This window comes from Antechinus flavipes, chromosome 1 (genome assembly GCF_016432865.1).
Source record: "Antechinus flavipes isolate AdamAnt ecotype Samford, QLD, Australia chromosome 1, AdamAnt_v2, whole genome shotgun sequence".
Lineage (NCBI taxonomy): Eukaryota > Metazoa > Chordata > Mammalia > Dasyuromorphia > Dasyuridae > Antechinus > Antechinus flavipes.
The window spans coordinates 448756764-448772798 of NC_067398.1; the positions used below are offsets into that span (position 1 = coordinate 448756764).

General features: G+C 33.1%; 1 protein-coding gene across 1 annotated transcript in view; it reads left to right on the forward strand.

Moving 5' to 3' along the window:
• SBSPON (somatomedin B and thrombospondin type 1 domain containing) overlaps positions 1-16035 on the forward strand; it is a 49358-nt gene that overhangs the window by 18192 nt on the left and 15131 nt on the right. Inside the window, exons 3-4 of the mRNA XM_051970051.1 lie at positions 7800-7890; positions 9988-10164. Coding sequence (XP_051826011.1) covers positions 7800-7890; positions 9988-10164 — 268 coding nt within the window. The remainder of the gene's footprint in view (positions 1-7799; positions 7891-9987; positions 10165-16035) is intronic.

A 16035-nucleotide genomic window follows, 5' to 3' on the forward strand; every position in this document is an offset into this window, starting at 1 on the left:
AAACTGAGGGTTCAGAATTAGTGAGTTCTTGCACAGTGTCTCTTTTGAAAAAGGGAAGGGATAAATGGGCTTTTTAGGAAATATCAGTTTATTCCTTTAAAGCATATTTTTCATTCTCTGAATTAAAAAAAAAGCCTAGCCTTTGGCTGCTACAATGAACTGGACAATTAAAGCTTTTGTTTGTAAATCCTTTAATAAGAACCCACGGTATGGTCCTATGATACAATGCATTACTACTGTTATGGCTTTCTTTACCACTGGGCACAGGAAATGCATAGAAATTCTAGATTTAGTGCTGGCAATATATTTAGAGATGATCGAATCTCATCTCCTCCTTTTACAGTGGAATAAACTGATACCCATGGAAATACAGTGTTTAAAATGAAATTAATTCTTTCTCCCATCTTTTCCCCCTTCTCCCTTGCTTAATATTATACAGGGCAACACCTTCCTCGTAGTCCCTTGATATCCAACCTAAATGTTATCCTGGACTCTTCAACGTCTCTCACAACCATCCAACCCATTCTTCCCCTGCCATCCAAGTTGTTGCCAATGCCTGTTGAATTCACCTTTGCAATATCTCTTTAATATGCTTCTTTCTCTCCTTTGATACTACCTTTATTTTAGTTCAGGCCTCCATCATCTTATGTCTGCACTGTTGCAATAGTTTGCAGGTGAATCTGTCTGCTTCAAGTTTTCCCACTTAAATACATCCTCCATTTAGCCAACAAAAGTAATTTACCTGAAGTTTAGGTCCAATCATGTTACCCCCTACTCAGTAAACTCTTTATTGCCTGTAGGGTCAAATACAAAATGTTCTATTTGGCATTCAAAATCCATTGCAACCTAGTCCCCTCCTACCTCTCTTGTCTTATACCTTTCCTATCATGTACACTGTGACACTGGCATCCTGGCTTGTACCTAACAAGATACTCCATCTCTTGGTTCTGGGCATTCTTTGTAGCTGTTCCCTATATCTAGAATGCTCTCCCTCTTCAAATGACTACTTACCTCCCTTGCTTCCTTCAAGTCTCAGCCAAAATTCTGCCTTCTAGAGGAAGTCTTTCCTAACCCCAGTTAATTCCAACACCTGTTCTCTAGCGATTATATCCTGAATATAGTTTGCTTTGTTCTTTTTTGCTTGTATGTTGTAATTCCTATTTGATTGTAAGCTCTTTGAGGGCAGGAGTTGTCTTTTGCTCCTTTTGTATCCCCAGCACTTAAGATAGTTCCTAGAACATATTAGGTACTTAATAAATGTTTATTTATTGATTGCCTAAGAGAGCGCAGCTAGTAAATGGCCTTGATGGAAAATGAACTCAGGTCTTCAGATTTTAAATCAAATGACCTTTTTTATTCCTCCACCTTTAAGAACATATATGATGCTCACACATCTAAATCAGATACAACTATTTCAGAGTATGCTGTGAAATGTGTGTCAAAGGCAGCAGAAAAAATTATAAAAAAAAATACACATTGGCTGGCTAGATAGAAGGAATTTGTCCCAAGGCCTATTCCACTTTTTTTGTTCCTATACTTGCTCTTACCTCCTAGCATTCCTTGTTTCTGGTTCTCAGATTCCCATTGCCCTCCTTTGCCCTCTGATTCTCCAGAGGGCTATAATATGGCACCCTGCCTAGACTGCCTTTCTCATTAGTGCTCTTCCTCTTCTTCTTTCCCTAAGATGGAAGAAAAGCAATCTGGTTAGCTGATTGAAGTGCCTTATGCTAAGGACAGGGTTAACTTTTAAGGAAGTTTTTGTACTTTATTTTATTTTACAATTTTATTTATTTAGTTTAATATACATTGCTTTATGAATCATTTTGGAAGAGAAAAATCAGAACAAAAGGGAAAAACCATGGGAAAAGAAAAATAACAGAAAAAAGAAGTGAACACAGCATGTGTTGATTTACATTCAATCTTTATAGTTTTTTTTCTGGATGCAGATAGCATTTTTTGTCCAAAGTTTGTTGGAATTGCTTTGGATCACTGAACCACTGAGAAGGACCAAGTTTTTCATAATTGATCATCATACATTCTTGATGTTATTGTGTACAATGTATTGCTAGTTCTACTCACTTCACTCAGCATCAGTTCATGTAAATCTTTTCAGGCCTTTCTAAAATCAGCTTGTTAATCATTTTTTAATCGAACAATAATATTCCTTTATCTTCACATACCACAGCTTATTCAGTCATTCCCCAATTGATGGGCATCTACTTCTTTTTTTTTGCTGAGACAATTGGGGTTAAGTGATGTGCTTAGGGTCACACAGCTAGGAAGTGTTAAGTGATTGAGACCAGATTTGAACTCAGGTCTTCCTGAATTCAGGGCTGGTGCTCTATTCACTGTACCACCTAGCTGCCCCCATCTACTTATTTTCTAATTTTTTCTTACTATAAGAGGGAGTTGTTATAAACATTTTTGCACATGTGGGTTCTTTTCCCTCCTTTATGATTTCCTTGGGATACAGACCCAGTAGTGGCACTACTGTGTCAAAAGGTACACATAATTTAATAGCCCTTTGGACATAGTTCCACATTGCTCTCCAGAATGGTTGAATCATTTTACAACTCTACCAATGATGCATTAGTGTCCCAATTTTCCCACCTCCCTTCCAACATTTATCATTATCTTTTCCTGTCATCTTAGCCAACCTGGAAGGTGTGAGATGGTATCTCAGTGTTGATTAATTTGCATTTCTCTATATATCTAAGTCAATAGTGATTTAAAGCATTTTTTCATTTGTCTACAGATGGCTTTAATTTTGTCATCTGAAAATTGTCCATTTGTATCCTTTGACCATTTATCAATTGGGAAATGACTTGTATTCTTATAAATTTGATGTAGTTCTTTATATATTTTAGAAATGAGACCTTTATAAGGAATACTGGTTGTAAAGATTTTTTCCACAACTTTGTACATCCCTTTTAATCTTGTTTCTGTTGGTTTTGTTTGTATAAAAACAGGTTAGATAGAAGGCATCTGAATGATGAGAAGGAGAAAGGGAGAAGAGAGAACTCTCAATGAAAGGCCTCAATATTTTTTATCAGTAAAATAGGAGTCAATGTTCTCAGCTCAGAAGCTAGGGTGGCTAGATAAGTAGATCATGGGAAATGAAGAAATTGAGGAACTGGGAAATTAGGGTTTCAGTAAATGAAGAGAAGTATCTTGGAAATCTGTAAACAAAAGCTTCCAGGATATTAGTGCTCTTTCACTCCTTACCTAGGAGGAACAAAGGACATCAACTTGGTACTCAACTTCTGCAGTTTTGTTGGTTCTAGGGCTAATCAGTCAACAATCATTTTAATAAGGGATTATTATGTTTAAGGCACTATGTTCATTGCTGAGGATACAAAAAAGGGGCAAAAACCAGTGTTCTCAAGGAGCTTATCTCTTTATGGATGAGGAAATACCTAGATAGATAAAAAATATGACAGATTAGTTCCTATCCCTTTTATTATGGTTAGGATATTATTAAGAATTATGATACTTTAGGATGCTTTGATTTCTTGACCTTCCTCTAATCTTCAGAGTTCTTTATTCGCATCAACAAACACATACTTTTGCTTTTAAATTTTGCTTTAAGAATCTTAAAAACTTTAATGATACTCCTTAAGATATTGGAAGTATTTAGAAATACCCAATTGGGGCAGAACCACAGTAACAATCATTGTATCTAAGGTCTCTAGTAGAACAGCTAGATCCATTCTGTATCTGTAGTAAGAATAATGAATCCACCAAAATAGTCACATTGAAATTTGTTCTATTTAATTGTATTAAAATATGCTCATCGATTTCAATCCAATGAAAATATGTCATAGAAATTGTGGTAGTATGACTACTTCAGGGGATAAATTATTCTCACTAATCAGGACTTGTTTTTATTAGTTGGGATAAATCAATAATCCAATCAAAAAGAATGTACTATTTGTTATGTGCCAGGCAGTGTACTGAGCAAAAAATAGCAAAAATAGTCCCTTCTCTGAAGAAACTCCTTTTCTAATGCAGGAGACAAAATGTAGATAACTAGGTACGTACATATATATGTGTAAGACATGCAGAATTGAAAGAAGATCATTTGGAGAAGTTTCTTGACTCTAGTATGACAAGGAAAAATCTAATAGACTAGTGACCTGGAAGGGGCTTTTGACATCATCTAATCCAATGCCTTTTTCATAAATAAAAAAGTGAAGTTCTGAGAAGTCACATGTTCAGAGCTTAAACTTAAGCTCTTATAGCTAATAAATTAGGGGAGACAGTTTGAACTCAGATTTTTTTTATTTGCATGTCTCATTTTCCCACCCACTGTGTCATGAAACTTCCAAGATTCATAGATTTTAGAGTTGGATGGAATTTTAGAAATCTCCTAACCTAACCATCTCATTTTGCAGATGAAGTAATTAAATCCACCAAAGGTAAAGTGATTTGCTTTATTTTGTGAAATCAGTTAATGACAGAACCAGCACGAGAACCCAGATTTTCAGACTTCCTGTCTAATATAGATTTCCTTAGCTCTTATAGTTTGCTAATTCCCTCAGATTGCATGTAAAGAAGGACTTATTTTTTTTTGAAGATCTCATTCCTCTTCTCCTTTTCCCCTGCCTCATATTGTTACCACAAGTTAATGATTCACAGTCCTGATAAATTCAATTGGGGCAGAAAAAGAACCTCACCCTGACACTGTACCACACACAACTTTCTTCTTCTTCCTGCATACCTCCTTGCTTGTCACATTCCAGAACACTTTAAGTTCATATTTCTTAAAGATATCTCTATTAGCATCCATCATTTATACTAAAACAGTATTAGTGAATTCCAATATTGGAGAGCTTCAGTTTAAATAAGATTAAGATTAGAACATTTGGGGCAAGTTGTATTTTCCCTTTCTATTGTATGTTGTGCTTTATAAACTTCAGGTTACCAGGTGGATATTAACTTTTATATTTCCATTTGTCTTCTGTTTCCATATTATTTTTGTAGACCATTTATGAATAATTAGCTTTTGTGCTCAAAGAGCACCAAAAACTTCAAAATAAATTTATTTTACTGTAATTTTGTAAGTAAAATATATATTACATATTTTAACAATTGTAGTTTTTTTTGCAAAATAATAATAGATTGTTGCACATCCCTCAAAAAAGAAATTATTCAACAAATAATTAAGTATATTATCTATGAATGCTAATGGTCACTAGCACAGAGAAATATGGAATAGTAGAAAAGGATTTCTAAAATAAAATGATAAGCTTATTTGTTGTTTTTTAAGTAAAATAGGATAAACTATAATAATTATAATCAATGTGGAACTGTCTCTCTCTTGGAAGCCTGGTCTTTCCACAAAATCAGAGGAACTAAAACTTTGGAGAAATCTTAGTGGTTTTTATCTGGTTACGTTGGACTTGGGGGTGAGGAAATAATCAAACTGGTAAGTCATAGCTGCCTAGTTTCCAAATTTTACAATTATACTTAGGTGATAAATAATGATAATGAATCAAAGGAGTGGAGGATCCAGAGCTGAAAAAATTTTTTAGGGATCATTTAACCTTACCCCCTCATTTTTCAGAGGCAGAAACTGATATCTATAGAGGTGAAATATGTTACTCAAGTCACACAAGTGACTGAGTAGAGTCAAGTTTTATATCTAGTTTTCTTTCCATTATACCATGATAAGTTATTAGATGTACATTTTATAGTCTCAGATCCTGTAACCTTCTCTAGTGAAAGTTTTTTATTTCCCTTTTTTATTTTCTTACATATTATATATTATAGCAGGATGGATATTTCCTTGCATATTATATATTATAGCAGGATGGATAGAAAGGACTTATATATTACATATTATAGATATGAATGGATGGATAGATAGGACTTGAATTTGGATAGCCTGCCCCCTTTCTGTGAATGGCTACCATGTCCTCCTGGGCTGAATCTAACTAATCTAAGTGATTCTTGCTTCTAAGCTGCTGAATAAGAGCAATTTATTTAAAGATTTGTATGAACTTGTCAACCACTCATTAGAAGGCATTGTACTTTAAAAAAATATCAAAATAAATCTAGGTAACATGGAAAAATTCATGGGCCACTTGTATTTTTTATGCTTTTTTCTCAAAAGTATTTCATTTTTTCAAATGCATATAAAGATTCAACATTTATTTTTGTAAGATTTTGTGTTCCAAATTTTTTCTCTTTCCCTCCCTTTCTTCCCCCACCCTCCAAGAAGGCAATAATATGATATAGCTTTTACATCTTGGTCACTTTTAATATGATGCATGTTTTTAGTAGTTGATTATTCCCCTCCTTCCCCATTTAAGCTAATAAAAACATGATCATTCAAGTAACTAGAAATGGAGAAATAATTATGAACACAAAATCCTTTAGGTGTGCTTGTTATTGGAGGCCACATCTCAAATGAAAGAAGAAAGAATGTCAGTGTAGAACAGCTTTAGACAGCTAGATCTTTAGCATATATTTATGGATATGTACACATATATAGACATGAATATATATATATATGTATATGTCTAATATATGTATGTGATATATATATATATATATATATTTGTTATATATGTAAGTATAAATGAGGAGTGGAAATGATAGAGGGGACAGTCTGCTGGAGAAGAAGGGAAGAAATAAGATCATCTATAGGAAGGCATTTAGGTGATGGGAAGATAGAAAAGAAAGGAAGGAAAATTTAAAAAGGATGTAGAAGAAAACCTCTTAACTTAGGTATCATTCCTGACTCTTCATTCTCTCATCCCTTATATCCAATCATGTACCAAATCTTTCTGATTCTTTATTCTAACATCTTTTCTTTATGCCTCTTTTTTTCTGGCAATGTAACAAACTTGGATCAGGCCCTCATTACAAACACCTGGATTATTACAACACACTACTACAAGATTGGTCATGTTGCCCCAAGTCTTTCCCCATTTCAGTCTATCCTTCAATCAGTCATCAAACTGATCTTCTGAAAGCAGGCTTGACCATGTTATCCCACTCCTCCTTCCCAACTCATTCAATAAATTTCAGTGGCTCCTTATTTTTTGTACATAATTATTTAAATGTCATCTCTCTCATTAAAGCGTAAATTCTTTGAAGATATGAACTGTTTTTGTATTTATTTCTATACCCACACTTAGCATGGTTTCTGGTACATAATAAGTGCTTAATCAGTATTCATTAACTTGACCTATCTCCTTTTAAACATATCCCTTTTGTACTTGACGTTGTGTTTCTCCTCTTTTCTTTTTCCCTTTATAGTATATTTTATTTTTGAGGCTGGATTTCTCTATCTTTCCTAGACTGGAAGTGCAGAAACCACTTATAAATCCAAAACCAATGCTAATCATCATGGAAAATACCTGGGCTAGTTTGCCCCTATTTACTTAGACATCTCAATTTCTTTCTCCTCATAGTTATTCCATTCAGGGATTGGCTATAATGCTTTTAGACTTAGTTCAGACACAGTCTGCATTAATTCTACTATAGCTTAGAACTCCTGAACTCAAGTAATCCACTAAACTTAGACTTCCCAGTAATATGGACTAATATGGGTCATCCTACTTTGAAGTCATTGAAGGATGTCCTTTCTTCCCATAAAGTATGTGTGCAAACTTCTCTTAAATATAACTAAGGAGATATTTCCTCTTATCTTCTCATAATCAAGCTTGATGGTCATGGGAAACTTAGAACTTTTTAAGATATGTGTCACAAAGCCAAAGAGCTGGAAATGCTACTGAAAGTATTTTATTTTTTTTAGATTGTATGTTTTAATATGATACTCTCCTTTGCAGTTCCTGCTTTTATCACTACCTCTGCATATAACAAGGAAAGAAAAAGACAAGTGGTATCTCCACAGTGGTCTGCAGATACAGAGGATGCTGGGTAATTATGCTTTTGATTTAAAATTTGAAGGTTGAGTATTGGATCAGTAATAAAAGAGACAATCCTGTGCACATAAGCACAATCTAAGTTGGGTAATTGAATTTCCTTTTTATCTACTTGTATTATGCTTTCATTCTTTCTGAATTTAGTATCTCTACCACCACCATCATAGAGTAGGGAATATATGTTTTCTTCCTAGTTTTACAAATGCCATAAAAATTAAATTAGGTTTGAATTCTGAGTTGTTTGGAGCAAGGTTCTCTATAAAAATGAAATTGCAGGATCATATAGTTAGAACTGTATGACCTTAGATCATCTAGTCCAATCTCTTCACTTTATGGAAGAAGAAAATGAGACCTAGAGTGGTGATTTGCTCAAGGTGGTACAGATAATAATGATTATATCACTTTCAGAATTAGTGCAACGTGATATAATAGAAAAAAAGCTGGAATTGATATTGGGAATTCTCAACTCCTTACTTATTAGCTGTATCACAATAGGCAAATTATTTAAATTCTTATATCCTTAGGTTGTTCATCTATAAAATAGGGAAAATGATATTTATTTTCTCTATCCACCTAACAAGATGACTTAATACGAACTTACAACATTATTGATATGTATAGCATCTAGGTAGGTTTTACAGACCAAAGCTTCTTAAATTGTGGGTCACATAACTGAATATGAGGGTGATGAAAAATTTAGCAACAGTAAAAGGTATCAAATATTCTACTTATATCTCTTTATATAAATATATATTATATTATTATATATATCATATATATGATATAAAATATTTATATCTATAAAAAATAAATAATTCATCTTAGTATGCAAATTTGCTCTCATTTTCAATAAATAGAAAAATTATGTTTACTAAAGAATTATATTAAAATAAATTTCTTTATGATTTATTATTAGTAAATATTTGATTTGTCTAAGAAGTCCTGCTGTACTGCTCTTTTTATAGTGTCAAGGAACTAGAAATTGCTATAGATAACAGCATAACCTCTGCTAAGTGTAAATACTGTAAATACTTCAGATTTGTATAATGTTACCCATAGACAAAAGAAACTAAAATTTCTTCTTAAACATGATTTAAGAACTGTGTCCAGGAAATAAGATATTAGGTTTTCTGCTTTGTAGGAGTAAGTGAATCATGGATTAGGAAGAGAAAAGATGATAAGGATCAATCAATCAAATAAGCCACCAATCTAAAAATGGAGAGATCACCAAAAAAACTGCTTATTTTACTACATTTTCCAAATATGAAATATTATGATGGTACTAAAAGTTGTATGTGTAATATTTTGTACTTGGATGAGCAGTTCTGAAAAAGGCTTGGCAAGTCCATCTTCACCCAACTCTCACCTGTGTCTTCAAGAAGTTGTAACATGCATAGCAGCCACACCCCAGTAAAAGTGTCATGGAAGATGGGTTAAACTAGCTTGAGACCTCAGATCTGTTGGTGAATAAGAGAGACTTCCTTCATTGAAATGTGTGAATGAAGGGCGCTAAAGCAGATGCTGTGGAGCACTTAGATTTTGGTGCTACATTGAAGATATCCAAGTAATCTACTGCATCTTGGACCATTGCCAGTTGTCTTAATTTTTGTCCTGTCACTGGACTTTGATGACTTTGGAAGAGAGTGAGCCTGATGACTTTGTGTAGCTCTACTTCACTTAAATCTAATTCACAGGCAAGTCAAGATATCACTCCATGAGGTCATTGGACAAACATCAATTTTATTACTTAATAAAGCACTTTCCTCATAACAATCCTATAGGACAGATAATCCTAAGAGTTAGAGGTGGTCTCCCCCTTTTTTTGATAAAGAAACTGAGAATGAGAAAACTTAAGTGCCCAAAGTGTTGGGGCTTGGTTTCTGGTTGTTTTTGAGGCTGACAATAAAAAACTTCTTATTAACAGGGTGCTTCCAAGGAGTAGAACAGGTACAAAATTGGGTCCGATGCTTCTGATGCCAAGTTAGACATGCTTTCTTGTTATGCTATAATTACTTTGGGGAATTGTATCCTTAAAGTTCCCTATGAGTCTACTATAGCTTATGCAATTGTTTTTAACTTTTTTCTCTTGTAGATATTGTATGGAGTTCAAGACAGAGTCCTTGACTCATTATTGTGCTATGGAAAATCGTCCTCTGACCCGCTGGATGCAGTACCTTCGAGAGGGTTATACTGTGTGTGTAGATTGCCAACCTCCAGCCATGAATACTGTGAATCTACGTTGTTCTGGAGATGGTCTGGATTCTGATGGGTAAGAGAGGTAGATTAGTTTGTACAAGAAAGTATTCTGTTACAGAGTAGAATAATCTTTTGCCCCATCTACCACCTTATTTATGATAAAAAATTTTTTGATATGGAGAGTTCTATTTTCTTTCTCAATGAGAAAGATATAATGTATCTTTATATAGACAGAGTAACAATACTCTGTAACAATATATATCAAGTCCTGAACACTGTATATTATATAAAAGCAGAGATCCTGCTTTCTCTGTTTTTTAAAATTTTATTTTATTTTCAATGAATAAAAATCCATTTTCTCTTCCTCACACTATCTCACTCTATTGAAAAAGAAAGAAAAGCAAAAAAGTAAGTAAAAATATGCACAATGAAGCAAAAGAAATTTCTGCATTGGCCATGTGCAAATATATATATATATATATATATATATATATATATATCTCAATATCAAAAAGAATCTTGCATTCATCACTTGTAAGGAAGTGGGTTGCATGTTTTACGATGAATCCTCTGGAATTGTGGTTAATCATTTCAATGATTAGAGTTTTTATGTCTTTCAAAATTGTTTATTTTTACAATGTTGCTTTATGTATCTAAATAGATATCTCTGTCTATGTTTGTATAGATAGAGATATAGTTCTAGTTTTGCTCAATTGACTATCAGTTCATACAAGTCTTTTCAGGTTTCTCTAAAACTGTCTCCTTTTATCACTTCTTAGAGCACAGTTCACATTCATATAACCATAATTTGTTCAACCATTCCTTCATTGATGAGAACCTCCTTAGTTTCAAGTTCTTAGCCAGTAAGAAAAGTGCTATTTTAAATGCTTTTACTTACATAGGTCCTTTTTCTCTTTCTTTGATCCATTTTGGGTACAGATATAGTAGTGGTATGTCTGGGTCAAAGGATATGCACAAATGTTTTCAAGAGTGGCTGGGAGCAGCTAGATGGCATAGTGGATAGCATGCCAGTCCCCAAATCAGGAGAATCCGAGTTTAAATCTGGTCTTAGACACTTAACACTCACTATCTCTGTGATCCCGGTAAGTCACTTAATCCCAAAAAAAAGAAAAAAAAAAAGAAGGGCTGGGACCACCTCTCAGCTCCTGTACCAATTCATTATTCTTAGTTGTCAGTTTTGCAAATCTAATAGATATGAAGGAACTCCATAACAATTCTAATACGCAATTCTTTTAATTATAATGTCTTGCAGCATTATTTATATGGTTATAGTTTTAAGTTTCTTCACTTGAGTTCCATCTCTTCATAATCTTTGATGATTTATCAGTTGGGTAATGACTCCTGTTCTTATAAATTTGAACCAGTTCTCTCTGTAGCTTAAAAATGAGATCTTTGTCAGAGAAGTTTGCTTTCCACTCTTTCCTCATCTAATTTTAGTTGCTTTGGTTTTGTGAAAACAGCCTTTTAATTTTTTTTGCAGTCAAAATAGTTTATTTTCCATTCTTGTGTACACTTTTCCCTTTTTGGATTATGAACTCTTTCCTCATCATCATATCTGAAAAAAATTATTGCTACCTTGATCCTCTAATTTGTTTATGATGTCATCTTTTATATCTAAGTCATATACCCATTTGTATCTTATCTTCATATATAGATGAAGTTTATCTATATCTATTTTATCTATCTAGTTTATACAAAACTGCTTTGTAGTTTTTGTAGGAGTTTTTGTTGAGTATTGAGATCTTGCTTTAATATTTGGGATCTTTGGGTTTATCAAATATAAGATTACTGGGTTTATTTTTTTCTGTATATCATATACCTAATGTATTTCACTAATTGACCTTTCTATTTTCTAATCAGTATTAAATCAAGCCATCTAGGTGGTGCATTGGATAGAGTGTCAGGCTTGAGTTAAGAAGACTGATTTTTTTTTCTGAGTTCAAATCTGGCCTCAGGCAATTACTAGCTATGTGAATTTGGATAAGCTACATAATCTTATTTACTTAAATTTCTCAACTGTAAGATAGGTTGAATAAGTATCTTTGACAAGAAAACCTCAAATAGGATTATGGAGAGTCCAACATGACTACATAACAATCAAATGTTTTTGATCATTACTACTTTGTAACATAGTTTGAGATCTGTTCTGCTAGATCCTATTCCTTTTCACTTCATTCATGATTTCTCTTAAGATTCTTGAGCTTTTATTTCTCCAGATGAATTTCATTATTTTTTTTTTTTACCTCTGTGAAGTAAACTTTTGGTAGTTTGGTATGGCCCCAAATAAGTAAATAAATTTAGATAGTGCTGTCATTTATTATATTGTGTTGGTCTATCCACAAGTAATTAATATTTCTCCAATTATTTGTGTCTGCATTTGTATTTAAAATGTTTTGAAGTTGTATTCAAATAGTTCTTATATATATATATCTCAGCAGGTTGGCTTCCAAATATTTTGTATAATCTATAGTTATTTTAAACAGAATTCATCTTTTTTTTTTTTATGCCTAATGATTTTACTGGTAATTACAGAAATGTTGATGATTTATATGGGTGTATTTATGTTCTAAAACATTGTTTTATTTAGTTATTTAATAGACTTATCATCTGCAAAAAGTGATAATTTTTTCTCTCTTTGCCTATGCTTATTCTTTTGTTCTTATTGCTAAGCTAGCTTTTCTAGCACAATGATAAACAGGAATAATGATAATTGATATCTTTGCTTTTACTGCTGACTTTATTAAAAAGACTTTTAATATTTTTATTGTATATAATGCTGGCTCACAATTTTAGATAGATAGTACTTGTTATGGTTTTTAATTTAAATTTTATTTTTTATAATAATAAAATTTTATTTTTATAATATTTTATTTTTCAAAATACATGCAAAGATAATTTTCAGCGTTCACCCTTGCAAGACCTTGTGTTCCAAAGAAAACTTTTCCCCTCCCTTTCCACCTCCCCCTCCCCTAGACATCAAGTAATCTAAAATAGATTATACACATTTCCATACTGCATAAGAAAAATAAGATCAAAAGGCAAAAAAAGGAGAAAGAAAAAACCAAACAAGCAAACAGCAACAACAAAAAGGTGAAGATATTATATTATGATTCACATTCAGTTTCCATAGTCCTCTCCATGGATGCAGATGGCTTGCTCCATCAGCCATTGGAATTGGCCAAATCACCCCATTATTGGAAAGAACCAAATTCATCACTGTTGATCATCACATAACTTTGTTGTTGCTGTGTAGTACTTGTTATGTTAAAGAAAATTTTGTTTACTTCTTTACTTTTTATTTTTTCAAAATAGGAATGGGTATTACATATTTTCAAGTTTTTTCTGCCTTGATTGAGATAATCATATGATTCTTGTGGTTTGAAAAAATAGGAAAAGAAGGGACATACTACCAATTTTTTCTATGTTATAAACATCATTTAAATACACAACTCAGAGAGATTAAAAATAAAAAAGAAAATTATAAAATTATGTTCCTAATGAATATTGATGGATAAGATATTAACAAGGATATCATAACAATGTGTCCCAAAGATTACACACACACACACACACACACACACACACACACACACACACACAGAGGAGAGATACAGAGATAGAGAGAGAAGGAGAAGAGAGAGAGATAGAGAGAGAAGAAGAAGAGAGACAGAGGAGATAAGAGAGAGAGAGAGAGAGAGAGAGAGAGAGAGAGAGAGAGAGAGAAGAGAGAGAGAGAGAGAGAGAGAGAGAATTGTAAACATAGTTGGTAGAAGTAGCTAAGTGGTACAGTGTCCTGGAATCTGGAAGATTCATCTTCTTTAATTCAAATCTGGCCTTAGGCACTCATTATATGACCCTGGCAAGTCATTAAGCATGTTTGCTCAGTTTTCTCATTTGTAAAATGAAGTGGGGAAAGAAATGGCAAACTAGTCCAACATCTTTTCCAAGAAAACTCCAAATGGAGTTCCAAAGGATGGAACATGACTGAAAAACTGAACAATAGTATCAACATAGTAGACTGTATCAATAACAAGAGCCACAAAATCACCTAATTATGCCAAGATATAACCAAGCAAATGGCTTGCTTAATACAGAAATAAATTGTTCTTTAAATGTTTGATAGAATTTACTTGTAATTTAATCTGATCCTGGTATTTATTTCATCCTCTGGAAGATGATTTATGATTTGTTTAATGTCTTTTCCTCTGAGATTGGTTTAAAGTCCTTTATCCTTTATTGTTGAATATGGGCTTTTAAATATTTTTGTAAATTCTCATATATTTCATTTAGATTGTCATATTTATTGGTATATAATTGGGTAAATAATTTTTAATGATTTTTTTGTGAATTTTTAAAATTTTTGATATTGATAATTTAAGTTTCTTCTTTCTTTTTTAAAAAAAATCTAATCTGCTAAAAATGCATATCTATTTTTTTAAGCTCCAAGTTTTAGTTATTAATTAAATGTGCTTAAATTTTTTTGCTTTTGATTTTGTCAATTTCTTTTTTGATTTCCTGGATTATTATATAATATATTATATCATTATATAATTACTGCCAACTAACTAAAAACTCCAGTTAAACACCAAAATAGCAATCCAGACTTTCTCTACCACATGCCAGGGGCCTTGGTCTCTCCTCTGCTCTCCTCTTCCCCAGCTTCACTTTATATGTCATTATTCTGCATTAGACTATAAGCTTATTTGCATTTGTTCCCCATATGCTTTCTATTGACAAGTCTTCTTGTTTTTATCTTCACAATATCTTATCCTCTTTTCATCACTTACATAACTCCTGCTCTAGTGTAGGCCTTAATTACTTCATGCTTGGACAGTTGCAGAAACTTTCTGCTCTTTCTTACTACTCTAGTACATATTGCACTTGGTGAGCAAAGTGATTTTTGTAAAGTCCAGTTCTGAACATGTCAACCTCCCTCCCCACCCAATAAATTCCAGTTGTTCTCTATTACTTTCAGGATCAAATATAAATCCTCTCACTGCCTTTTTTCTTCCCTCTTTTACCATTTTCTTAAATGTTACTCTTCTCCATCCTGTTACAATGATCTTTTTGCTGTTCTTCACACATGACTGTATTTTCTGATTCTGGGTCATTTCATTGATTCCCGTGACTAGATATTCTCCCTCTTTGCCTGCACCTCCTAGCTTCCTTTAAGACTCAAACCAAATCTTGTTTTCTGCCAGTCCTTTCCCTCTTGCTCAGTGCCTTGCACTAAGGTTATTTTTCATGTATGCTGTGTGTGTATAAACACATTTATGTTGTATGTTGTCTCTTGAGCTCCCTAAGGGTAGGGGTTATGTTTTTGTCTTTCTTTGTATACTTTGTATTTAGCATAGTACCAGGTACATTTTTTTAAGTGGTGTCTGATCTGACCTATTTGGGTTTTCTTGGCAAAGATACTATAATGGTTTGCCATTTCCTTCAGAAGCTCATTTGACAGATGATGAGGAAATTGAGGCAGGCAGGGTTAAGTAATTTGACCAGTGTCTGGGCCAGATTTGAACTCAGGAAAATGAGTCTTTTTGACTTCAGATTTGGCACTCAATTCACTATCACCTAGTTATCTGGCACACAGTCAGTACCTAATAAATGCTTACTAATTGATGTAGATAGTTTTAGAACAAGTAGAACTCTGTAGGAAAAAGGTCAGATGTGACAGATGTTGAGTTGGTGAGACCAAGAAGACTGGCAAGAGGGAGTGAGAGAGTGAAGAATCCAGGGTGATTCCTAGAAGAATGACAATGTGATGACAGAATTATATGTTATGAGAAAGGATGGCTTTTGGGGGAATAATAATGAGTTTTGTTTTGGGCATGTGAGTTTGAGATGTGTATGTGATTTTCAAATAGAAATGTCCAGCTTATAGCTGGGGCTGTAGAACTCAAATTCAGGAGAAAAAAATGGG